This window comes from Mastigoproctus giganteus, chromosome 11, assembly GCF_048544385.1.
Source record: "Mastigoproctus giganteus isolate SK-2022 chromosome 11, ASM4854438v1, whole genome shotgun sequence".
Taxonomy (NCBI): Eukaryota; Metazoa; Arthropoda; class Arachnida; order Uropygi; family Thelyphonidae; genus Mastigoproctus; species Mastigoproctus giganteus.
This window is the reverse complement of record NC_143585.1, coordinates 144,959,772-144,985,395: the sequence shown is the minus strand read 5'-3', so window position 1 is coordinate 144,985,395 and position 25,624 is coordinate 144,959,772. Positions and strand designations below refer to the sequence as shown.

The 25,624-nt window shown below is 36.3% G+C and overlaps 1 protein-coding gene across 3 annotated transcripts in view; it reads right to left on the bottom strand.

The window, feature by feature from the left end:
• The window catches only part of LOC150078496 (leucine-rich repeat protein soc-2 homolog), a 487,454-nt gene that overhangs the window by 175,189 nt on the left and 286,641 nt on the right, over positions 1 to 25,624 (bottom strand). For all 3 annotated transcript variants that reach the window (XM_090385300.1, XM_090385301.1, XM_090385302.1), the window contains 2 exons: positions 18,583 to 18,691; positions 1,575 to 1,668 (listed from right to left, as the gene is read on the bottom strand). In XM_090385300.1, the coding sequence (XP_090241426.1) occupies positions 1,575 to 1,668; positions 18,583 to 18,691 (203 nt within the window). The remainder of the gene's footprint in view (positions 1 to 1,574; positions 1,669 to 18,582; positions 18,692 to 25,624) is intronic.

Genomic DNA, 25,624 nt, shown 5'->3' with positions numbered 1-25,624 from the left:
CCTCCTCTCCTTCAACCCGTGTACTCCAGGCTAAATCATATATGAATGGCATACTAGATAACCACATTGCTACTTTTTTACTTTTTTGTAGGTGTCATTACCTCTATGCATACTTCTCTGTGCAAAAGCCCACCAAAATAAAGTGTTCCACAGTCTATTTGATTATTAGTCTATGCCAGTATATTAATAAAAAAAAATTATGTTAAATATTATAATGATTCAAAAGTGGTGTACGCTACAAATATGCAAAATTTATTTTTTTTGCGGAACACCACATCTCATGGAACACTAGTGTTCCGCAGAACACAGTTTGAGAAACGCTGCTTTAAATCATCTATCAGCCATTGAACCATACCTTAAGGGACAGCATCTGGAAAATAAACGGAAAATATACATCTGTTATATATCAGTCCTGATATATAACAGATGTTGTAGTTATTTGGTTTTTAGGAGCATTAGCAACTAAGGCCATATTGCTCCGGAGATATGCGGTGGTCATTCCCTGACCTTTCTGCATCCTCCATATTTGGTGGTCACGGGCTCGAACCCCGGTCTAATCAAGAAGCGTGTGCTATGCACTGCTGCTCCTGCCCACCTGGCTACGGTGAGCCGACGTATAACAGATGTGTTGCAGCTGATTCAACTCCAATTGTGCTCTTAGGAAGACATTTTCTAACATCTCTGCAACATTGTCTTATTCTCAGAGTTCTTGATCCTAAAACAGAAAATGTAAAAACAGGCACTTAATTTCACAAAGGTTTTTAACCATACAACAGATCGTTTACCATTCAGGAGTTTAAAACAGCTTTCACTCTTAAGAAGTCAAGTGCAGTCAGACCACATTGCATCCATTATGAAATGAATAAGCACATTTTGCTGATATCTAATTATCATCTGCTCTTCTTGTATAATAGAATTTTTCTTGAAGAGCAGTTTCTGGATGCCTGGTGCAAGGCAACATTCCTTGCCTTTGCTAAGCCAGGAAAGGGTCCCAAATATCCAACAAATAATTGTCCCGATTAGCTGAATATGCAAAATCTTGGAGAGAGTAGTCAATGCTTATCTTATATAATATTTAGAAACAAATGACCTCCTCTCCAACATTCAGTGCAGCTTTTAAAGGAATAGGTCCACTTTGGACCATATGATTAGACTGGTACCATCTATCTGAGATGCTTTTCTAAAATAAGAACACCTGCTGCCTATTTTTTTTTTTTTTTTTTAATAAAGGAAACTTTCAAAGCAGGGGCCAAAGTTTATTAGGGCTGCTCACCCATCAGGGGTTCCCTGTTTCAAGTTTCCACAAGTTGCATTGCATTGCTCAGCTGCACATTCCAGATTCCAGTGATGTAATCCTGGTACCAGTGTATGGGCAATTGATCCCAGTAATGATAATCTAAAAGACCAGCAGCATTATTGAAAAGTCCCCTCACTACATAAATGTGCCCATGTCTAGGGGCTTATACACTTAATTTACAAAAAATATAACTTAAAAAATAAACAAAGTTTGTATTTGGTTAAAATATAACTAAGTTACAACATAATGGAAATACAAAAATTTGTTTCTTACTCACTGGTAACTGTGATATAGCATTACTTTCTACATTGAATTCAGTCATATGAACACAGTTACTAAGGGATTTTGGAACTGCTGTCAATTGGTTATATCTGATATAAAAAAAATCAAAAAAAAAAATCAATAATTTTATACTTTAATTTGAATGTTTCTTAATGAAAATTGTGCATTGTAACTTTAAATGATTCATTCAAACAAATAAAACAAATCTTTCCAACTGATTATAATCTACCGATACAAATTATATTCCGAAAATTAAATAAATGTTAAATAAAAATTATATTTCTGTATAAAATACATGAACTGTGTGAACAAATAATTAAAGATAAAATTAAGCTTTAAAATTTTAAAGGTAAAATTTTAAGCTTCAAAATTTAGATATAATTTATGCCTGTCAAATTATATATTATAGTCATCCACAGATGACAGTAACTCACAAGTGTTACAACAAATATTTTCTGATTAAATCCAAATATGTGATGCCAGTAAGCACTAACATAAGTTTGTTTCCTGATAAATGTTCACTGGACCAGTGGCTTTCATTCTTTTGCCTATTTGTTCATTCATTTTAAAGGTAAGAGTTCTGTTTTAACTGTTCCCAACATTTAAGCATCAAAGAAAATTTTGTTTTCATTAAGTTTAGTGAGATGAGTAATTTTCAGTCAAACAGGAAAAAAAATAAATAAATAAATAAAAAAAACATTCTTCACTGAAAAAAGAATGAATTTATTAAATGCAATGAAGTGTGGCAGAAGCAAAGAATATGTCAAAGACTGAATAATCTTTTAAGGAATCATTATATCTAGGAGGCCCTAATGAAATTGTAAAACTTTTTGAAACAGTATTAGGAATATGCAAATATAGCGAAACCTGTCTAAAGCAGTTAAGATGCTCCAAACCACTGGTTTAGGAGAAAGTGTCTGCTTTGCAGAGTTAGTGTAACCAATTTCAATAATTCAGAAAAATGAAATTCACTGCAACAAGTTGCTTACTCAGTTTTTTTTTTTTTTTAATTCATCATCAGTATATGATGCAAGCCTTGTCAATCAATTCGGCCCTGGAGAGATTGTGCAAGGCTCATGGAGTAGAATTTTTTTCAGCATGGTCTGTGATTGTTAACAGGAGAGATTGCTTCTACATGGATGGGATACACTTAAATAGAAAGGGTGCAAGAATATTCAGTAGTGCTATCAAAGAAATGTTAGGTGGGTCGGAAAACTGCTAGCTTGAGGAGATTCACAGACTAATAGATTAACAGTAGCCACAGGCAGAGGTGGAAATGATTCTTGCACTGCTTCTATTGGAATGAGCAGCAGCCCAGAAAGCAAGTGGCTGAGGATTTCAGGAATTGCTGGGGGTCATGAAACAAGTAAATACATGGCTATGTTAGAGTAACTAACAGTGAGAACAGGTGCATGTATACTTGCATTTACACTAATGCTAGGAGTATTGTAAATAAATTTGATGAATATGAAATGCTGGTCAAGACGACAAAGGCAGATATTGTTGGGATATCAGAGACATGGTGTCACACAGATATAAGGAATGCAGAATGGAATTTAGGGAGTACAATGTGTAGAGAAAGGGTTATGCTGTTAGTTAAGAAACACAAAATCTACGGAAGTGCAATGTTGAGTCAGTTTGGTGTGACATAAGCACTGGGAAAGCAAAAATGAGGGTAGGAGTTTGTTATGGGCCTAATGACCCATGGAAAACTAATGACCCATGCACAAATTGGAACAGTGTGGTATTGGAGGCAAATTGCTGCTATGGATAAAGGGATGGTTGAGTGGGAGAAGACAGTGAGTGGTAATCAATGGACACTGCTCTTCATGGACTAATATTATTAGTGGAGTCCCCTCAAGGTTCAGTGTTGGGTCCATTGTTGTTTTCTGTATTTATAAATGATATTGATGATGATATATCAGGCTTAATGACACTAATGACAGTACACTGGATCTAGAAAAGTTGAGCAGATGGGCTGAGAGGTGAAAAAGGAATTTTAACATTGACAAATGTAAAGTACTACATATGGGAAGCAATAATCCCAGAGTAATGTACCAACTCTGTGGAACCACACCGAGAATGAAAAGGACCTGGGGGTAATTGTGCAGGCAGATATGAAGTTTTCTGAGCAGTGCAGATGGTCTGGGAAAGCAAAAATGAGGGTAGGAGTTTGTTATGGGCCTAATGACCCATGGAAAACTAATGACCCATGCACAAATTGGAACAGTGTGGTATTGGAGGCAAATTGCTGCTATGGATAAAGGGATGGTTGAGTGGGAGAAGACAGTGAGTGGTAATCAATGGACACTGCTCTTCATGGACTAATATTATTAGTGGAGTCCCCTCAAGGTTCAGTGTTGGGTCCATTGTTGTTTTCTGTATTTATAAATGATATTGATGATGATATATCAGGCTTAATGACAGTACACTGGATCTAGAAAAGTTGAGCAGATGGGCTGAGAGGTGAAAAAGGAATTTTAACATTGACAAATGTAAAGTACTACATATGGGAAGCAATAATCCCAGAGTAATGTACCAACTCTGTGGAACCACACCGAGAATGAAAAGGACCTGGGGGTAATTGTGCAGGCAGATATGAAGTTTTCTGAGCAGTGCAGATGGTCTGCAAGAGTAGCTCATGGTGTCTTGTCAATGATATACAGGAATTTTTCTAGCAGGGATAAGGAGGTGATTATCCCCTTGTATAAGGCAATGGTCAGACCACATCTTGAGTACTGTATACAGGTGTGGAGGCCTCATTTTAAAAAGGATGTAGAGCTGTTGGAACGAGTACAGAGAAGGGCAACAAGAATGAAACAAAGGGTTGCTCTTACAAAGAAAGGCTTAAGTTTTGCAAATTACAGTGTCTGGAGACTAGGCACCTGCAAGGTTATCTGATTGAGGTGTATAAACCCTTGAATGGATTGAGCATGCTCAATGCTGATGGGATTCTTCCTCTTGCTCAGATTACAAACCTGAGGGGACATAAACTGAAATTGAGGAAAGACAGTTGTCAAATAAATGTGCAGAAATTTCCTGTTAGCCAGCAGTAGTTGATTGCTGGAACAAACTTCCATCTGTCATTGTGGAAGTTGATAGCTTAAATAAATTCAAGGCAGAACTAGATAAACATTTGGAATGAATGGATGGGTAAAATGGGAAGGGTTTTTTTTTTGGATGATGCTGTATAAGCTTGCCTTCTTGTATCTTGTGCCTCTGCTAATGCTAAGAAATATTTGTTTCAATTAGGTTTTAATAAATAACTTTCAGTAAATTTAATTAAATTTAAATTTAAAATTTCTACATATGGCCCTGCGATAAAAGCAAGAAATTGTATTTCTTAAAATAAATTAACACTCAATCATTATCATAGGAAAATTTCCAGATGTGGTTTGGTTTTTCTGGTGTGTGAGAAACAAAGCCTATAATGTGCCTTTGTTGCATGCAGCTTTTCACCAAACAGTCAAAGGTTATAATGATTCAATACAAGTAAATAATAAAAAAAGGTTTTCCCCTCGGCATACATCACTATGCTAAATGTATAAGCATACAAAACATAAAGTCTATCAGAAATTAATGGTACAATCCTAAATATATTCACACTATACATTCACAAAATATATATACATTCACACTTTTTAAAAAGTTAAACACAGCGGGTATATATGGTCTTTTTCAGAAAATCTGACTAAGATTATAAGGCTCAGTGAAATGACTAAAAGCTGTAAAATATAAAAGACTTTGTCAATAACATGGACAATCAGTTAAAATAGTGTTTCAGTTCACACACATTAGTATTAGCAATGGCCACATGGTGGAAAGAAGCCTATGGCATATGCCGCACCAGCCAAAAAAAAAAAAAATAATAATAAATAAATAATAATAATAATAATAAATAATTAAATAAAATAAAAAAATAAAATAAGAAGAAAATTTAAAAATTAATTAATAAGAAAAAAATAAATAAACAACCTATGGTTTGCCACCTCCCGCAGATAATTATCCAACTAATCTTAGAACTTCCCCAAACTGTCGGCCTCTACCCATGTATATAACTTTAGGCAAGGTAAGCGTCGCTTACGGGTGGCAGTTCAGGAGGGCACCAAAAACATTTTGGACATATACAAGTCAGAGTGTTTAATGAACTTCTTTAAAGAGAAATTTTCTTTACAGCGATTTTTTTTAAAATTCCCATGGGTAATTAGATTTATAATAGTTTCAGTAGAACGAAGAAAATTTCCATATAACAACAGATTATGAGAGACTTTACTATTAATTTCATTAATAGAATTAATAGAGAATGCATTGCTTGCACCTCTGGCCTTCAGGCAATTGAATCAATTAGTGCTGCTGCTAAGTACAAATTAAGAGCAAAGATATTACCATTCTGCAACTTAGTGTTACCATTAAAACCTAAGCAACCGCCTGTCACACATACACAGAAGTCGTTGCACTGGTCATCTGATTGGTTTATACAACCAATCAGATGATCAATGAATGTGACTTCCATCGTTTACCAGTATTCAACATAGCAGGCAAATAACTCATTTGAAATAAATACAGTGCACAAAATTAGCATTAGTTGAAGCATATGATGCAAGAAAGCAAGCTTATGCAGCATCAGCCAAAAACAAAAAAAAACCTTCCCATTTCACCCATCCGGTCACTCCAAATGTTTGTCTAGTTCAGCCTTCAATTTATTTAAGCTATCAACTTCCACAACAAGATGGAAGTCTGTTCCAGCAATCAACTACCCACTGGCTAAAGTAAAACTTCCGCACATCTATTCTACAACTGTCTTTCCTCAATTTGAATCTAAGCCCACTCAGGTTCTTAAACTGAGCAAGCAGAAGTATCCCATCAGCATTGAGCCTGCTCAAATCATTTAAGGCCTTATACACCTCAATCAGATCACCATGCAGAATTTAAGCCTTTCTTGGCAAGCGCACCACTTTGTTCCTCTCACCAATTGTGTTGCCCTTCTCTGTACTCATTCTAGCAACTTTACATCCTTCCTAAAATGAGTCCTCCAGACCTGTATACACTATTCAATAGGTGGCCTGACCATTGACTTATACAAAGGGATAATCATCTCCTTGTCTCTGCTAGAAAAATTCCTATATATCATTGACAAAACTTCATGACTTGCTCTGGCACCCATTTGCACTGCACAGAGAACTTCATATGATGACTGCACAATACCCTTAGGTCTTTTTCATCCTCCACCTCTCTGACAGTAGTACCACAAGATACGTTTCTCTTGGGTTACTGCTACCCATATGGAGTATTTTGCATTTGTTGTTAAACTTCAGTTGCCACTTCTCAGCCCATCTGCCTAACTTTTGTGGATCCTGTTGCAGTTGCAGACTGTCTTTATTGTCATTAACAACCGAGCCAACCTTTGTATCATCTGCAAACTTAGACATTAAGCCTGATATACCTTCATCGACATCATTGATAAATACATAAAACAACAATGAGCCCAGCACTGAACCCTGGGGGACTCTGCTAATAACATTAGTCCACTTAGAGCAGTGTCCATTTATTAACATTCTCTGCCATCTCCTACCCAACCATTCCTTTATCCATTGCAGTAACTTGCCCTTAATGCCATACCACTCCAATCTGTACAGCAGTCTTTCATGTGCAACAGTATCAAAAGCTTTCCTGAAATCCAAGTATATGATATCAAAATTATTTTTTGCATCCAGTTCCTTTGTCACTACCACATCTTAGTATCCAATCAAATTGGACAGACAAGACTTCCCCTTAACAAACCCATGCTGTGTCTGAGCTATTACTGCTGTCTTGTCTATGTGATCTTGTATCGCTTTCTTAACCAGTGACTCCATTATTTTCCCCGGAACAGAAAATAAACTAACAGGTCTATAATTATTTGTGTCACGCTTTGAACCTCCTTTGTAAATTGGGGATACATTTGCGCATCTGCAGTCCATGGGGACCTCTCCTGACTCTAAGGATGCTCTCATAATTATGGCTAAGGGTTTGCTTACTTCCATTGTTTCCACTTTCATTATAACTGGATAGATTCCATCTGCCCCAGATGCCTTTTTTATGTTTAACTTCAACAATTTCTCCTCCACTTTGCTCTCATTATTACAAAATCACTTAGCTCCCTGTTAGAGTTTGATAAATTTCTGGCATTCCCCTCCTTGAATAATTCCTCATGTGTAAATGTAGATGCAAAATACTCATTCAGTTTATCAGCTACTTGAGCAGAATTATGAGTAGTCGAACCATCTATCTTAAGTGGACCAATCTGATTCATCCCCTTCTTTCTAGAGTTTACACAAGAAAAGAACAGAACCCTTTGCTGTTTTTCTTTGCGTCCTTTGCCAAAGATTTCTTATAATCTGCCTTCACCTGCTTAATGACTTAGCTCCTTTGTGACTTGATTACATACTAGCTTATATCTGCCATAGGCTTCTGTGTTGCCTGATAATTTATATGCATTCCATGCATTTTTCTTCTCTGCCACCTGCCTCATTAATTCATCCGACATCCATTTATGCCTGAACCTTGAACAGTATTTCTTAGTTGGTAAGAAAAGCCTAGTAGCCTCCAAGATTAAGTCACTGAAAGCTTCCCATTTAGAATTCACTGTTGGTAACATCATCAGTTGATCCAACTGCATAGAATTTAAAACTGTATGAGACCACTGTAGTCACTTTTATGAAAACAAAAACCCTTCACTTTACCCTTGATAGTAGTTATATCTTTAAGTAAATCTCACATCAGATCATTGTCACCTAGTGGTTCCTGTATCTTCAAATTTTTAATGCATGAATAATTACAGCTGATAATCAGATCAAGGGTATTACTCACTTTGGTTGACAGTCGAACATTGTGCTGCTGTAGAAAACAACCCTCTAATAAATCCACAAAAGTCTTGCTAGCGTGTGAGTGATGAACCCACAAGTTCCAGTCAATATCTGGAAAGTTAAAATCCCCCATTACAAGACATTCTGATTTACTGGCCCAATCTATTTCTCTGTACAACTGTTCACTGTACCCATCAGAATCATTAGGCCTATAACATACTCGTTCTCTCATTTTCCCTTTCCCAGTGTTTATGTCACACCAAACAGACCCAACATTCATTGTCCACCCGTGTCAACTAGAGGCACCACCTTAGATTTTATGTGTTTCTTAACTAACAGCATAACCCCTCCTTCCTTCCTTCCTACCCTGTCTGTCCTTTCTGTACACATTGTACTCCCCAAATTCCAATTCTGCACTGTTTATATCTGTGTGACACTATGTCTCTGATATCCCAACAATATCTGCCTTTGATGTCTTGATCAGCGGTTCAAATTCATCAATTTTACAAATTGATTTGTATTTACTATACTTCTAGCATTAGTATACATGCAAATATACATGCACTTGCTCCTACTCTTAGTTACCCTAACACAGCCGATGTATTTACTTGTTCCATGATGACTCCCAGCAGCTGCTCATTACAATAGAAGCAGAGCAAGAATCACTTTCGCCTCTGCCTGCAGTTACTGTTTACCTTGTAGTCTGTGAATCCCCCCAATCTAGCAGTTTTCCAACCCACCTAACATTGCCTCGATAGCATCAGCAAATATTCTTGCACCCTTTCTATTTAAGTGTATATCATCCCTGAAGAAGCAGTCTCTCTCTTGTTAGCAAGCACAGACCAAGCTGAAAAAAATTCAACCCTATGAGCCTTGCACAATCTCTCCAGGGCCGAACTGATTGACAAAGCTCTCATCATATACTACCCCCTATCGTATCGGGCAGAATTGCAGACACTTTCAAATTTAACCCTAACTCGCAACTTTTTACAGGATTGAATTTATTTTTATTTATTTACTGAATTTAATTTACTTGTTAAGTAAATCTACAGATCTCTTACTCTTAAGGTCATTAGTGGCAATCGTGTACAAAAATATCACCTTTTGTGCCCTTAAAAGATGATATCTGCCCTGCAATGTCGTCAACTTTTGCCCCTGGCAGACATACCCTGGTCCTGTTCCACCTATCCTTTTTGCATAATATATTCCCTGTCTCCCTGACAATAGAGTCACCAACAATAACTAGTTACTGTGGAAAATTGTTGACACTTTAAGGTGCTTATCTGGATCTGTGTTTCATATTTATATTTTGCAGTTATAAAATCTTTTTCTTCAAGTTCTCTGTCCTCCAGCAGGTTCAGGGCTCCATTGGCGCCATGCTTCTCTATCTTGTGCTATCCTTTTAATTCCTGCATAATTTGCTATTAACATCGAATTTGCTATTAACATCGCATTGCAATTCTCCTTCTCCCAACAGTTTTCTCCCCACACATCTACCCCTGTCCTCTATATGCTTTCTCTCAATACATGTCCTATAAAGTCATTTTGAGTGCCTTAATTCTTTACTAATGTTCTCTCTTTTACTTTCCTCAAAATCTCATTACTCACTCTGTCCATTCATTTCACCCATTCCATTCTAGCCGTCTAATCTCCTCTGTCCCCAGTGTCCATGTGCCATAAAGTACAACAGTCCATATTAATGTTTTCACAATTTGCTTTCTTTATTCTTTCTTGAAATTTCTTCTAAATAGTTCTTTTCTATTACTAAATGCCTCTTTGCCAATTGCATAATATATTCCCTGTCTCCCTGACAATAGAGTCGCCCCACAATATAAGCAAGCCTTGTTTTTATTATTTCTTCCAGGTTTTTTTCCATTTTCTGTCATTATGCTTCCCAAATACCTGTATCTGTCGACCTGTTCCAATATTATTCCATCTAATGTTGTATTGATTCTTCTTTCTGGCCTCTTTGAAAGAACATTACCTTCGTTTTGTTGCTGTTAGTCTTCATATTTTACTCCTTTATCATGCTGTTCAAGATGTCCAAGGAACTCTGTAATTTTTCATTATTAGCAATCAATATCTAATCATCTGCAAATCTTATTGTCTTTATCTTCTCCCCTTTTACTTTTACACCTCCTTTTAGCTCTTCTTTGAATTCTTTCATCAATGCTTCTGCGTATGAATCAAATAGTATGGGGGACATGGAACATCCTTATCTTACACCCCTACCAATGGAAAATCACGGAATATTTTCAAGAAAATAGAACAGAGAAAGCATTCCAAAATATTCTTGATTTGGCTAATAATATGGCTACTCTCATTGGCATTGCCACTTAATTTCCAAAAGTAAGCACTGTAAGGAAAAGATTGAAAAGACGTCATTTCGATTATGAAAGTAGAGAAGAAGCTATTCAGGATCTGCAACAAAATTTCAAAATTAATTTTTTCTTTCAAATTATGGACAGAATTTTCTTGTGAACTGAAAGGTTTAGAAATATGAAAGAACATGTAGAAATATTTGTAATATTTCTGAATTAAAAAAAAAAAATGGTGATATAACGACTTCTTAAATCTTTGCAAAGACTTACATATTAAATTAAGTGATATTGATCGTAATGAGTCTGATATTGATGGTTTAGCATTATTTGAAGAACTTAGAGTACTTCAAATTTATATTAAAGACAATATTACCCCATGTGAAGCATTACAATATATTTTTAAAAAACAATTTTAAAGATACTTTTCCAAATGCAGCAGTTGCATTAAGAATTTATGAAATGAGAGGAACAAGGGGGTCTGGAGACAAGGCCCTGCAAGGTGATATGATTGAGGTGTATAAGGCCTTGAATGGGTTGAGCAGGCTCAATGTTGATGGAATTCTTCTGCTTGCTCAGATTATGCACTTGAGAGAGCATAAATTCAAAAACTGAGGAAAGAAGTTGCAGAATAGATGTGGAAATTTGCAATTAGCTAGAGAGTGGTTGAATGCTGGAACAAACTTCCATCTGTTGTTGTGGAAGTTGATAGCTTAAATAAATTCAAGGAGGAACTGGACAAACATTTAGAATTTAAAGTTTATTTCCAGAATTTTAGAATGATTTTGTTATTTTTGTTCGTTGTTTCATTATATTATATGTGAGATATGTTGTAATTCTTTTCTTTTTCAATAAATTAACAATAATTATTTACACCTTATTTTATTTTTTAATCGAAATATTTTTGGGCGGCAAATTTGATTTCGCTTACTGGCGGCACATAGGGTTGCAGCAGCCCTGCTTATTCCAGTAATTTATAACTCACTGGCCCAAATAAAACTTACAGAGGGAGATGTTAGACTGAAATGCAGTCTAACATCTCCCTCCGTAACTTGAAATTATGGCCCCTAGTTCTAGAATCATTTATAACCATGAAAATTTGGTCTGCAATGGCTGAAGTACTGCTTTGTTTTCCAAAGTCTTGTATGGCTGAAAATGGTTTTAGTTCAGTAAATAAAATATTAGAAAAGGAGAGAAACAGAACTGATATATGTACAAGAGGAGACATTAGAATTAAACTTATTAACATCATATCGAACATTGAACATTTAGCAAAGAAGCATCAGGCTCAGGGATCCCGTCGAATAAAAGTATATAAAATTTTCTTGTTTAAAATTTCATAGGGGCAACAAAAAAAAAAAAAAAAAACATTCTCTAAAAAAAAACCCTTTGGGGGTGATAATTAAAAAAAGGTTGAGAAACACTGGGTTATATCATTTCCCCTGATCACAGTGACTTGGAATCCAGCAGGAGTGGATGCCAAATTTAGAGAGAGAAAAAAGCATCTGCTTAACGTGGGACAGGACATGGATGAAGATTATACCTCATTGTTAATAAAGATTGTAAAGTGCTTGACAAATCAATATACATTACATTTTTTTGGTAATAGTTATTTTTGGCACAATCAAGCCATTCAACACTGCTCTATATGTGCTACTTCTCGTGGTATCCGGCTGGGCAACATTTTCTGCGGAAGGATAGTAGTGGATATCCCACATGTGATTGTGACTAAAAGCCATCTGCGTAGACTGGAAGAAAGTCAATACTTTCCAGCAACTCTTCACAGTTTTAGATGCTGTGAAGAGTTGCTAGAAAACAGATGGCAGTGTTCCAGACTCTTCCCTACTGCCCTCCTCCTAGATCTTGATGGAGAAGTTGCAATTTGGGAGAAGGCAGAAAGAACTGTCTAGGTAATTGGGTAACGTTGTTGTTCTCATGTTTAAGCAACTTAACAACCCTGTATACAGTTTCCCATTGTGTGGTACAAGCAGTGAAGTCCAGGGCTGATTAGGCAGGGATTTCAATTTTGGTGTATATTTTCTTATATTTTATTGCTAATATGAACCAGAGCTGTAATGCTCAATATGCTTTATGTTGATATCAATATCGTAAAATGATAAGAGAAGTTTACCTCAATATAATACGTAGAACTCTGTATGATACTCTCCGGCAATTAAAACGAAAAAAATCGAAAATCTTGCATAACAGTAAAAAATAATTAAAAATCAATTGAACACAATTAAAAATCAAATGAATACAATTAAAAATTAAATAGATTAAGTAAAAGAAATTTAACGAAAAAAAAAAGCAAGACGATTTTCCTTCCTGAAGCTGACAATGCTTTCTGACCATTTGTCGTGATCACAGGAATGAAAATTACCGAATAGGGGTGAGCATGAAACTTAAATAGGGATTATTTGTCTTCGTGCATGCTCATAAAAGCCCATGAATCAGAGATTAGAAATGGCTGGCGAACATTAACAGAATTCTCATGTAATTTAAGTTCGACAGTTTCTGCAATTATGTTGGACAATTAAGTATTTTGGCCTCGTTAAATAAAAAAAGTATGTTTTTCATTAACGGCATGAAAGGCTAATTCTGACGCTGTTGAACGAGAAGCACAAACTGAGGGTGCATGGTGATTAACACGAAAATTCAGAGGAAATCACGTAGAACCTTGGTACGACGAGTTGCAATCACCACAAGAAATGTTGTATACCAGGTCATTTTTCAAGAAAAGGGTGAACAGAAAGTGGACATGGAAGAGCGCAAATGGATTAACAACTAATGAAATCTACTTCATCCTCACTAACAGAAGATATATCATGAATGATGTTACTGTCCTGAACAGGGTAAACGTTGGAAGTGATCACAGAATGGTAAGATGCACGCTTGATATAGATGTTAGAAAAGAAAGGAAAAAAACTAACTCGAGTAAATAATACGAAGGTCTTTGAGATAACAGAAGAGGAGAAAAAGCAGTATGTACTGCTTTTTCTCCTCTTCTGTTAGTTGTTAAAAAAAGTTACTTAAGAACAAGTTTGAGCTTCTGCAGATGGCTCAGGACCAAGATATCGATGATGAATATTACAACTTTCTGAAAGTGATAAAGCCCAAGAAACCTATAGGTAAAAAGAAATCCAAAGAAGAAAAAAATTAGTCAACAAACACTTGTCATGATGAACCGAAGACGACAAATGAAGAGCAAGATAAACACTGACGAGGAGAAAATTGAGTATATTGAGTTATGCAAAGCATTAGAAAGAGACTCAGAAAGGACATAAGAAGATTTAATACAAGAAAAGTAGAACAAGCATTAAGGGAAAACAAAGGATTTAAATCAGCAGCCATGGGCAGTAATACAGAAAAACAAATGATACTGAACCTGAAGAATAGCAATGGTGTACTTATAAATAGCAGAAAAGGCATAATTCAAATAGCAAAGACTACTATAGAGAATTATACAAGGAGCGAGGGAATGATGCCAGCAGTGGGGAAGAGGTCACAAATTAGTAACACACACACACACACACACATGACATACCCGATATCCTTCCTGATGTGGTAGAACATGCGTTGGAGAAAATGAAGAATCAGAAAGCCCTGGGGGAAGATGAAGTTACTGTATAGTTGTTAAAATTGGAAGGAAGAAACATGGCACAAAAACTGGCAAGACTCTTCACAAAATGCATTAGAAAAGGTGTGACGCCTAAGGAGTGGAATAAAGCAACCATAGTTTTGCTGCATAAGAAAGGAGAAAAATCAGAAATTGGATATTATAGATCAATTAGCTTGTAATCCCACATCTACAAGTTGTTCACAAGGGTCCTTACTAACAGATTAAAAAGAATACTTGATGAGAATCAACCGAAAGAGCAAGCTGGCTTTAGGACAGGATTCTCAACTATGGATCACCTTCATGTAATATCACAGCTAATGGAGAAAGCAAATGAATATAAAACACCATTATGCCTGGCATTTGTGGATTATGAAAAGGCATTTGACTCCATACAGCATAAGTCAATGTTTCCTGCACTGGAAAGACAAGGCATAGATACCCCATATATTATGATTTTGAAGAAAATGTATCAGAATGCTACCTCCTTTATTAGACTAGACAAAGACAGTAGCAACTTTAAAAGTGAGAAAGGAGTTCGACAAGGAGACACAAAATCTCCAAAGTTGTTTACTGCTGTCCTTGAGGAAGCTTTCAGAAGATTAGACTGGTTGCAGAAAGGAGTCAATGTGAATGGAGAGTACCTAAACCATTTATGATCTGCAGATGACATTGTGGTCATAAGCCATGATCCCAAAGAACTGGAGGAAAATCTTAATCAGTTATGCAGAGTTAGTATGGATTTTGGACTAAAGATGAATATGGCTAAACAAAAGTAATGATGAACAAGTATGCCATTGAAAGGGATATAATGATTGAAGGAGCAGTAATTGAAAAGTTGGAGTCATATACTTATCTGGGACAAGTCATGAGCTGTAATAATGATAAATGGCTGAAAGTCAAGAGAAGAATAAATTTTGGATGGACAGCGTTCAGGAAATAGCCACATACCGAGGAGCAATATCACAATTTGTCTGAAACGTAAAATAATGAACCAATGTATACTACTTATCATGACTTATGGTAGTGAAACTTGGGCACTCACCAAAAGAATGGTAGAGAAGCTGAGAATGACACAGCGAAGAATGGAACAAATTATACGGGGAATCAGACTGTGACTGTTAGATAAGAAGAGAAATACATGGATTAGCAAACTCAAGTAAGGGACATTGTTATCAAAACTAAAGAACTAAAATGGTCTTGGGCAGGACACATAGCTTGAAGACATGATGACAGATGGACTAAGAGAATAACAGAATGGTGCCCAAGAGGTGCTAGAAGAAAACCTGGAAGACAATGACAGAGATGGACAGAAGAAATTCATGAGTTTGTGGGTAGTAAATGGATGGCCATTGCACAAAACAGAAGGAACTGGAAAGTTGCTGTAGAGGCCTTCATCCTGTAGTGGATTGATAATGGTTGATGATGATGATGATGACCAGGTCATTTGTTTGTGTTGTGAATGAGGAAAGGACTGAGTGATTTTTCAGTATAGTGTGTAGTTTCTGTATTGGCCTGGCCACAATTTTAAATTCGGTATCTTTAAAGAATCTGTTAAGCAGTTTATGCCACTGTTCAACATATGGGACAGAAATAAAGTATCTTTTAATATTACGATTGTTGGTTGATGTAGTATTTTGTATTCTATCCCTAGCTGGTACCCTAATTCGGTTTATTGTAGCAAGGTTTGTTTAATAACCCCTGTTTAAGAATTTGCTTGTTAATATTTGTATTTCTGAGCCCAAAGCAGATTCCATCATTGAATATTTATAGGCATTTAGAAATTGATTAATGATAATAGATCTCCTGTAGGAGAATGGGTGATAGCTGTTATAATGTAGAAGCATGCCGGTGTTTGTAGGGTTATGTTAGATGTAAATTGGATTTTATTCGTGTCCCAAGTAAGCGTGAAATTTAGAAAATTTAATGACTTTGTATCTGTACCATCCCTTTCCAACGTAAATTTCAGTCTAGAGTGAATATTATTAAACGAATGTAAAATGTCTTGGATAGTACTACCATCAGTAATAACTAGAACATCGTCTACAAAAATTTGTAAATACCTCCCATAGTATGTGATACGGGGTAAAAAAGGTGTCAAATGTATATGTCAATTGTTGAGAGATATACCTCGGATATTAAGCCGCTCAAGCTGAATCCAATCGGCAAACCAAAAATTTGTTTGTATACTTTGTCTCGAAAGGTGATATAGTTGGCCTCAACTAAGAGTTTAATTAAGTGAAAATTTTCTTTAATAGGAAGCTTCTTATAATTAATCGGTATAGAATTATTATTTAACATATCTCAAATAATATCTAATGTGTATTCAACATTTACATTTGTATATAACGAGGTAACATCTAGTGAGAATAAATTATCATTATCACTAAGTCTACAGTCCTTAAGGTTCTTAAATAATGTATTGTAGCTCTTAATCCCAAATTGTATCGCCTATCTAAAGGTTTTTATAATGCTATATACATGTGTGGCCAAGATGAAAATGCCGAGTTTCTGTAGGTAACAATAGGCCGAATAGGAAATCCGGTCTTGTGTAATTTTACCTGACTGAAAAGTGCAGGAATATTGTATGTTCTGGCCTTCAAATCCTTTAATTTAGCCATAGTAATGTAGTTATTTTTTCGATACGTGATTAACGTTTTATTGTATTGATTGACCAAATTGTTAAATAGTGCCAGGTCTACTTCAAGGTAAGTGGAGGTATCTGAAACAACCGAATCTAACTTATTAATATAATCCTGTTTATCGAGTATAACAACTGTAACTCCTTTATCTGCCTTCTTTATTTGCCCTCTGTATAATAATGTCTTTATTTTCCCAAAGTTCACATAAAGCTGAACTGTCATGTGTATTCAATTTAGGAAGTTGCATTTCTTTTCTGTTATTCACCACTTGGTTAACTTGTTAAATAAATAAATCTTTCTGTAGAACATTACGAAGTCCAAGTTCAATATCAATTATGCACTGTTTTTTCAGCCGTAACACAGGAAGCAGAAGCAGTTCCTGCTAGGGTGACCAAACAGTATTAAAGTTAGTATGTTAATAAAGAAAGATAACAATAAAAAGGTATTTTTATTTCCTGGAACTTGCTTACAGTTTGTAAAACAAATTCTACTTTTTAATGGAAATGGAAGAAAGAAAAAAAAAAGACTTATAAAAGTGCACAAAGAATCATCCTCAAGTGAGAAAATTAGTGATGGGCATATAACTGAGTGGTGATATCATCTGAATGATATATGTGATTATGACAAATTGTTTGATTATTTTTTGAATGATGTCAATAAATTATATCATTTTAATGATTAATATTTAATAACTACTAATCATGCATTTATTGAAACCTCTTGATTACTAATCATTCAATAATGCCCAACGTTAATAAGACTGCATGGCACCTAGGGCTTTAGCAGTATACTGCAATGAGAAAACAATAAGGCTCCAGGCCAAAACTTTGTTATAGTAGGGAGATAAAAGTTAATTTTTTTTCAAAAGCCAAGGTTTACTAAAAATAAATTTAAAGTTTCAGCTGTGTTTACATACATTTGAGATGCTTTCTCTACATCTTTACAAACATTAATACAATATTTTGCTGTGTTTTAGGTAGTATGTCTTTATCACCCTACATAATGGTACCATATATGCAGACCTTCAGACTGAACATTACTTCGAATGCAAAATATTAAATTGTCCTTTAATTGTACTTTAATTGTCCATAAACAAGTCTTATGGGATTAAATCACATGTTTAAGCGCTGAAGGGAATACTGTGCAGATGTTTGTAAGATGATAGGATATGTGGAACCAATATCAAACACTTGTAGACTTGTGAAACAAAAAAAAGAAATAAAAAATATATTATTTTCTTTTGAAAAACTAAAAATAAATAACAAAAACTTTCAAATTTGTTAGGTTTTTTAGTATTTAGATTAATTCCATTCCAGATGCAAATATTTCTGAGGAAACATGCACTCTAGTTTGTACAGTTGCAGAATGAAAATCGTGGGATAATTCATGGAGGGTCTAATTTGTCATAGACTACGACAAATCAGTGAAGGGTAGAAAAGCTACTATACCATCACAAAAGACAATTAAAGTAAACCTGTACTTATACATAAATAGCAGTAAGTGATTAAAATGACACTGACATTACATTTATAATCATCAATGTAAATTAATCTTTTCAAAATGAAAAATTGAATACACTTACCTTAATCCCATCCTTGAAAGAGCTTTTAAATTACCTATTGTTTCTGGAATATCAATTAATTCATTATGCTGGACATCTAATGTTGATAACTGTACACAGTTTCCAATTTCTGAAAAGAAAAACAAAAAAAAAAAAAAATAGAAGGGGGGATTTTTGACTGAAATGTATTTTTAAAATATAATAATATGTTAATGCAGTTAAGTATCTCCAATATAAAGCAGTGGCATGGCGTAGCATGAGAAGCATGCTGATGCATATCTAATAATTGTCCATTGCTAACACTGATATATACACAGGGGGGGGGGATGCATTACACTAATAACTGGTTCATAAATTTTGAACCTCAAAGCATTAAGCAATAGAAAGACTATTGCATACACTAAGCAGTTTAAATATTGGAAGCTGAAAAAAACCTATGAAAGCAAAAAAAATATAATATATAATTTCAATAAGGTGAAAAAGCTTTTGTCACTTTATAATACTGAAGCTCTAACTTTGTATAAATAATTTAAAAAATAAAATGACTATATATTTTACAGCTTTATTCATCATCTATTGTTGTTCCGCTGTTCCACGGGTTGACGTAAAAAGCCCCGCCATCACGTCCTACTTCATTGATTTTGCTCCAATTTCCTCCTCTCTTTGTACAGTATTTTTCCATGCGAAAAAGTGTCAAAGCTTTCCTGAAATCCAAGTATATGATATCAAAAATAATTTTTTGCATCCAGTTCCTTTGTAACCACATCATAGTATCCAATCAAATTTGTCAGACAAGACTTCCATTAACAAACTAATCATGTGTCTGAATTATTATTGCAGTCTTGTCTAGATGATTCTGCAATGCATCTTTATCAGTTTCTCCATTATTTTCCCTAGAACAAAAGTTAAACTAACTGGTCTGTAATTACTCGTGTCACCCTTAGATACCCCTTTGTGAAATGGTGATACATTTTCACATCTCCAGTCCGTGGGGACTTCCCCTGAGTCCAAGGATGCTCTCATAATTATGGCTGAGGGTTTGCTTACTTTCTTTGCTGCCTCCTAGAATATAACTGGATAGATCTCCTCCACCCCAGGTGCCTTTCTTATGTTTAACTTCAACAATTTCTCCTTCACTTTGCTCTCATGATTTGATTTGATTTGGTGTTTATTGGCGCAAAAACAACTAAGGCTATACTGCGCCACTTTGCTCTCAGTTAGCACCTCCATAGCCAGGTGAGCAGGAGCAGCAGTGCGTAGCACACGCTTCTTGATTAGACCGGGGTTCGAGCCCGTACACACCAAATATGGAGGATGCGGCAGGTCAGGGAATGACCACCGCATATTCACAGCCCAGATAAAGGGTGAGGGTTGGCATCAGGAAGGGCATCCGGCCGTAAAAATTGCATGCTAAAACAATAAAAAAAAAAAAAAAAAAAAAACGCTGACCCCATATAATAATGGGAAAAAGGCGAGGACAAAAAAAAAAAAAAAAAAAAAAAATGGATGATTGTTTTCTACAGCAGCATGTTCGGGATGCAACTAGAGGGAGTAATACTCTTGATCTGATTATCAGTAATGATTATTCATGCATCAAGAATCTGCAGATAAAGGAACCACTAGGTGGCAGTGATCACAGTGTGCTGAAGTGGGATTTACTCAGAGGCAACTACCATCAAGGGCAAAGGGAAAGGTTTGTGCTTTCGTAAAGGCGACTACGGTGGTCTGAGACAGTATTTATATTCTATACGGTGGTACCAACTGATGATGTTACCAACAGCAAATTCAAAATGGGAAGCATTCAAAGAATTAATCTTGGAAGCTACTAGGCTTTTCATACCAACAAAGAAATATTGTTCAAGATTTAGGCCTAAATGGATGTCAGATGAACTAATTAGACATGTGACAGAGAAGAAAAATGCATGGGATACATGTAAATTAACATGTGACACAGAAGCCTATGATAGATATAAGCTGGTCTGTAACCAGGTTACAAAGGAGATTAGGCAAGCGAAGGCAGATTACAAGAAATCTTTGGCAAAGGATACAGAGAAAGAAAAACAGCAAAGAGTTCTTTACTTATGTAAACTCTAGAAGGAAGGGGATGAATCAGATTGGTCCACTTGATATCGATGGTTCAACTGTTGATGATCCTGCTCAGGTAGCTAACAAACTAAATGAATATTTTGCATCGACATTCACACATGAGGAGTTATTCAGCGAGGGGAATGCCACAGGTGTACTCAACTCAGGCAGTAAGCTAGATAATCTTGTAATAACTGAGCGTAACGTGGAGGAGAAATTGTTGAAGATAAACACAAGGCCTTTCTTGTGTTTATCTTCAACACACCTGGGGTGGATGGAATCTATCCAGTTATATTAAAGGAGGCGGCAAAGAAAGTAAGCAAGCCCTTAGCCATAATTATGAGAGCTTCCCTGGACTCAGGGGAGGTACCCATGGACTTTGCATGGAAGTACCCATGCAAATGTGATCCCAATCCACAAAGGAGGATCAAAGGGAGACATGGGTAATTACAGACCTGTTAGTTTAACTTCTGGTCCTGGGAAATTAATGGAGGCACTGGTTAAAGAAGCATTGGGATCATCTATCATTGCAGGACACAGCATGGGTTTGTTAAGGGGAAGTCTTGTATGACTAATTTGATTGGATACTATGATGTAGTGACAAAGGAACTGGATGCAAAGAATAACTTTGATATCCTATATTTGGATCTTAAAAAAGCCTTTGATACTGTTGCACATGGAAGACTGCTGCACAAATTGGAGCAGTGTGGCACTGGAGGCAAATTGCTGCTATGGATAAAGGGATGGTTGAGTGGGAGAGAGTGGTAATCAATGGATACTGCTCTTCGTGGACTAACGTTATTAGTGAAGTCCCTCAGGGTTCAGTGTTGGGTCCATTGTTGTTTTCTGTATTTATAAATGATATTGATGATGGTATATCAGGCTTAATGTCCAAGTTTTGAGATGATACGAAGGTTGGCAGGTTTCTTATTGACACTAATGACAGTACACTGCTGCAACAGGATCTAGAAAAGTTGAGCAGGTGGGCTGAGAGTTGGCAAATGAAGTGTAACATTGACAAATGTAAAATACTACATATGGGAGGCAGTAATCTCAGAGTAACGTATCAACTCTGTGGTAGCACACTGACAGTGGTAGAGAATGAAAAGGACCTGGGGGTAATTGTTCAGGTAGATATGAAGTTTTCTGAGTAGTGCAGATGGTCTGCAAGAGTAGCTCATGGTGTCCTGTCAATGATATACAGGAATTTTTCTAGCAGGGATAGGGAGGTGATTGCCCCTTGTATAATGCAATGGTCAGACCACACCTTGAGTACTGTATACAGGTCTGGAGGCCTTATTTTAAGAAGGATGTAGAGCTGTTGGAACGAGTACAGAGAAGGGGAACGAGACTAGTGAATGTAACAAATGGTTGCTCTTAAGAAGAAAGGCTTAAGTTTTGCAAATTACAGTGTCTGGAGACTAGGTACCTATCAGGTGATCTGATTGAGGTGTATAAAGCCTTGAATGGTTTGAGAATGCTCAATGCTGATCTGATGGGATTTTCCTCTTGCTCAGAATAATCGCCTGAGAGGGCATAAATTCAAATTGAGGAAAGACGGTTGGAGGATAGATGTGCAGAAGTTTGCCTTTGGCCAGTGGGGTGGTTGATTGCTGGAACAAACTTCCATCTGTCATTGTAGAAGTTGATAGCTTAAATAGATTGAAGGCAGAACTTGACAAATATTTGGAGCAAGTGGATGGGTGAAATAAGGTTTTTTTTTTTTTTTTTGGCTGATGCTATAGAAGCTTGCTTTCTTGCATCATGTGCCTTTGCTAATGCTAATGATCCAAATTGCAAATAGGGTAGCACTCAGGATGGAGCTCTGGGGAACACCCTCTTCTTGAATGTGAGATGATGAGAGCACATTTCTTTATCTGACTTGAAATGTGCATAACCTTAAAAAATTCTGAATTATTTGAGGAAGGTAGCCTTTCAGCCCTAACCTATGCAGGTCTTTAATAATACCATGTTGCCAAGTGGTATCAAATGCTTTCTGATTATCTAGGTTGATCATCACTATATGTTGTATCATGACAAAGGTGTTGTGTATGCTAGATTTGATTTTAACTAGTAAATCTAGAGTACACCTGTTTTTGCAGGAGCCATATTGGTGATCAGAAAGAAGAATTTGAGAGTCTAGAATCCAGGTGAGCCTCTTATTCACCATCCTTTCAAAGATTTTGTCCAAACAGCTTGTCAATGATATGGGTCTGCAATTCTGAACTACAGAGTTTTCTTATAGCACAATACAGGAATGACACCATGACAGAGGAGATATGGTTATAGAAGAGTAATAATATGCCTAAATCGGTTTCAAATAATCTAATAATCTGGTCCTGCTGCATTATTTGGAGATTGCTCAAAGATTCTTTGAGCTCATCTAGAGTAATAGGCTGATTATATGGAAGTGAGAGCCTGGTTGAAAAATTCAATTTATGACGTTCATCATTAGTTTTAATGCATTGAAAGGAGGTCACATAAGGGGAAGAGGAGGAAATATTATAGAAAGATTCTGCTAAAGCATTTGCAATCAAAAAGACGTACTGGTCATGGAGGAGAACAGTCAGCGGATTTTTGGCTGTTGTGAAGGAATAAGTATTTAGACAGTTTTACCATATTCTTCGTTAATTAACATACTACATTGTGTTTTACAAAGATATTAAATAGGTTTAGTAGCGTTCATTAACTTCTTATTTTGAATTTAACTAGTGATTTTTGGAAGATATGACTCCCGGTGCTGGTGCCAATATTGTTGAACTAGCCGCCATATTGTAATTGATAAGAAATAGTGCAACATATATATCTCGAACTGATAGCATAAGGTATAACGTAATACGAAGCAGTGTATTAGGATTCTGTTAGTTTAGTATAGTATTATCAATTAAATATATTTATTAATCTTATTAAATTCCATCGTTGATTAAACTGTATTTAAATGGAAATCATGACACAGACAAGAGCAGCGAAGCAAAGATTAGCGAGAGTGCTGTGATGCAGGGTAGAAACGAAGGGGGCGATTCTCCAATGCATCACAGTCTCAAAAAATGTGCGAAATGTGAAATGTTTGCCAAACTTTCTAAAACAGGACATGATCTAGCCAAGGAGGATGTCTTTGTCTGTGCTAGATGCCTAGAATGTCAAGAAATTAGGTGCCAACTCAGCAATCTGATAGGAGTCTATGAGAGCTTGAGGTGTAGGGTAAATTCCCTTGAAGAAATTAATATGAGGGGTACATCAAGCTCTCAGTTGCCTGGTTCAACGGCAGAGCTGACTCCAGTGCATCAGGCAACACAGAGGCAATCTCCAAGACAGAATGCGCTGGTTCCAAAGAAAATAGTTATTGCTGGTGACTTTATTGTCAGGGAGACGGGGAATATACTATGCAAGAAGGATAGGTGGAACAGGACCAGGGTATGTCTGCCAGGGGCAAAAGTTGATGACAGAGCAGATATCACCTTTTGAGGGCACAAAAGGTGATATTGTCTGAGTCTAAGGAAGCTCTCATAATTATTGCTAACGGATTGCTTACTTCCTTTGTTGCCTCCTTTATTATAACTGGATAGATCCCATCCACCCCAGGTGCCTTTCTTGTATTTATCTTCAACAATTTCTCCTCCACTTTACTCTCAATTATTACAAGATCATCTAGCTCACTGCCAGTGTTTACTTAATCTATGGCATTCCCCTTCCTGAATAACTCCTCATGTGTGAATGTAGATGCAAAATATTGATTTAGTTTGTTAGCTACTTGAGCAGGATCATGAAGAGTTGAACCATCGATATCAAGTGGACCAATCTGATTCATCCCCTTCCTTCTAGAGTTTACATAAGTAAAGAACTCCTTGCTGTTTTTCTTTGCATTCCTTGCCAAAGATTTCTCGTAATCTGCCTTCTTCTGCCTAACCTCCTTTGTAACTTCGTTAGAGATCAACTTGTATCTATCATAGGCTTCTGTGTCACATGTTAATTTATATGTATCCCATGCATTTTTCTTCTCTGCCATATGTCTCATTAGTTCATCTGACATCCATTTAGGCCTGAACCTTGAACAATATTTCTTAGTTGGTATGTAAAGCCTAGTAGCTTCCAAGATAAGTTCTTTGAATGCTTCTCATTTTGAGTTTGCTGTTGGTAACATCATCAGTTGGTGTTGGTAACATCATCTGTATAGAATTTAAATACTGTCTCAGACCATCGTAGTCGCCTTTACAAAAGCAATAACCCTTCCCTTTACCCCTGATGTTAGTTACCTCCTTGAGTAAATCCCACTTCAGCACACTGTGATCACTGCCACCTAGTGGTTCCCGTATCTGCAGATTCTTAATGCATGAAGAATCATTACTGATAATCAAATGAAGAGTATTGCTCCCTCTAGTTGCCTCCCGAACATGCTGATTTAGAAAACAATCATCCAATAAATCCACAAAAGCCTTGCTAGTGTGTCAGTGACCAACCCACAAATTCCAGTCAATATCTGGGAAATTAAAATCCCCCATTATAAGACTCTCTGATGTACTGGCCCACTCTATTTCCCTGTACAGTTTCTTATTATACTCATCAGAGTCATTAGGCCTATAGCACACTCCTACTCTCAATTTTGATCTCCCAATGCTTATGTCACACCAAACTGACTCGACACTGCACTGTCCAGCGATGTCGACTGGCTTCACTTTCTTGGAATTTATGTGTTTCTTAACTAATAGCATAACCCCTCCTCCCTTCCTATCCTGTCTATCCTTTCTGTAGACGTTGTACTCCCCAAATTCCAGTTCTGCATTCCTTATATCTGTGTGACACCATGTCTCTGATATCCCAACAATATCCGCCTTTGATTCTTTGAGCAATACCTCAAATTCATCAAATTTATTTACCAAACTCCTGGCATTGGCATACACGCAAGTATACATGCACCTGTTCTTTTTCTTAGCTACTCTAACACAACCCATGTGTTTACTTGGACCCCATTGACTCCCAG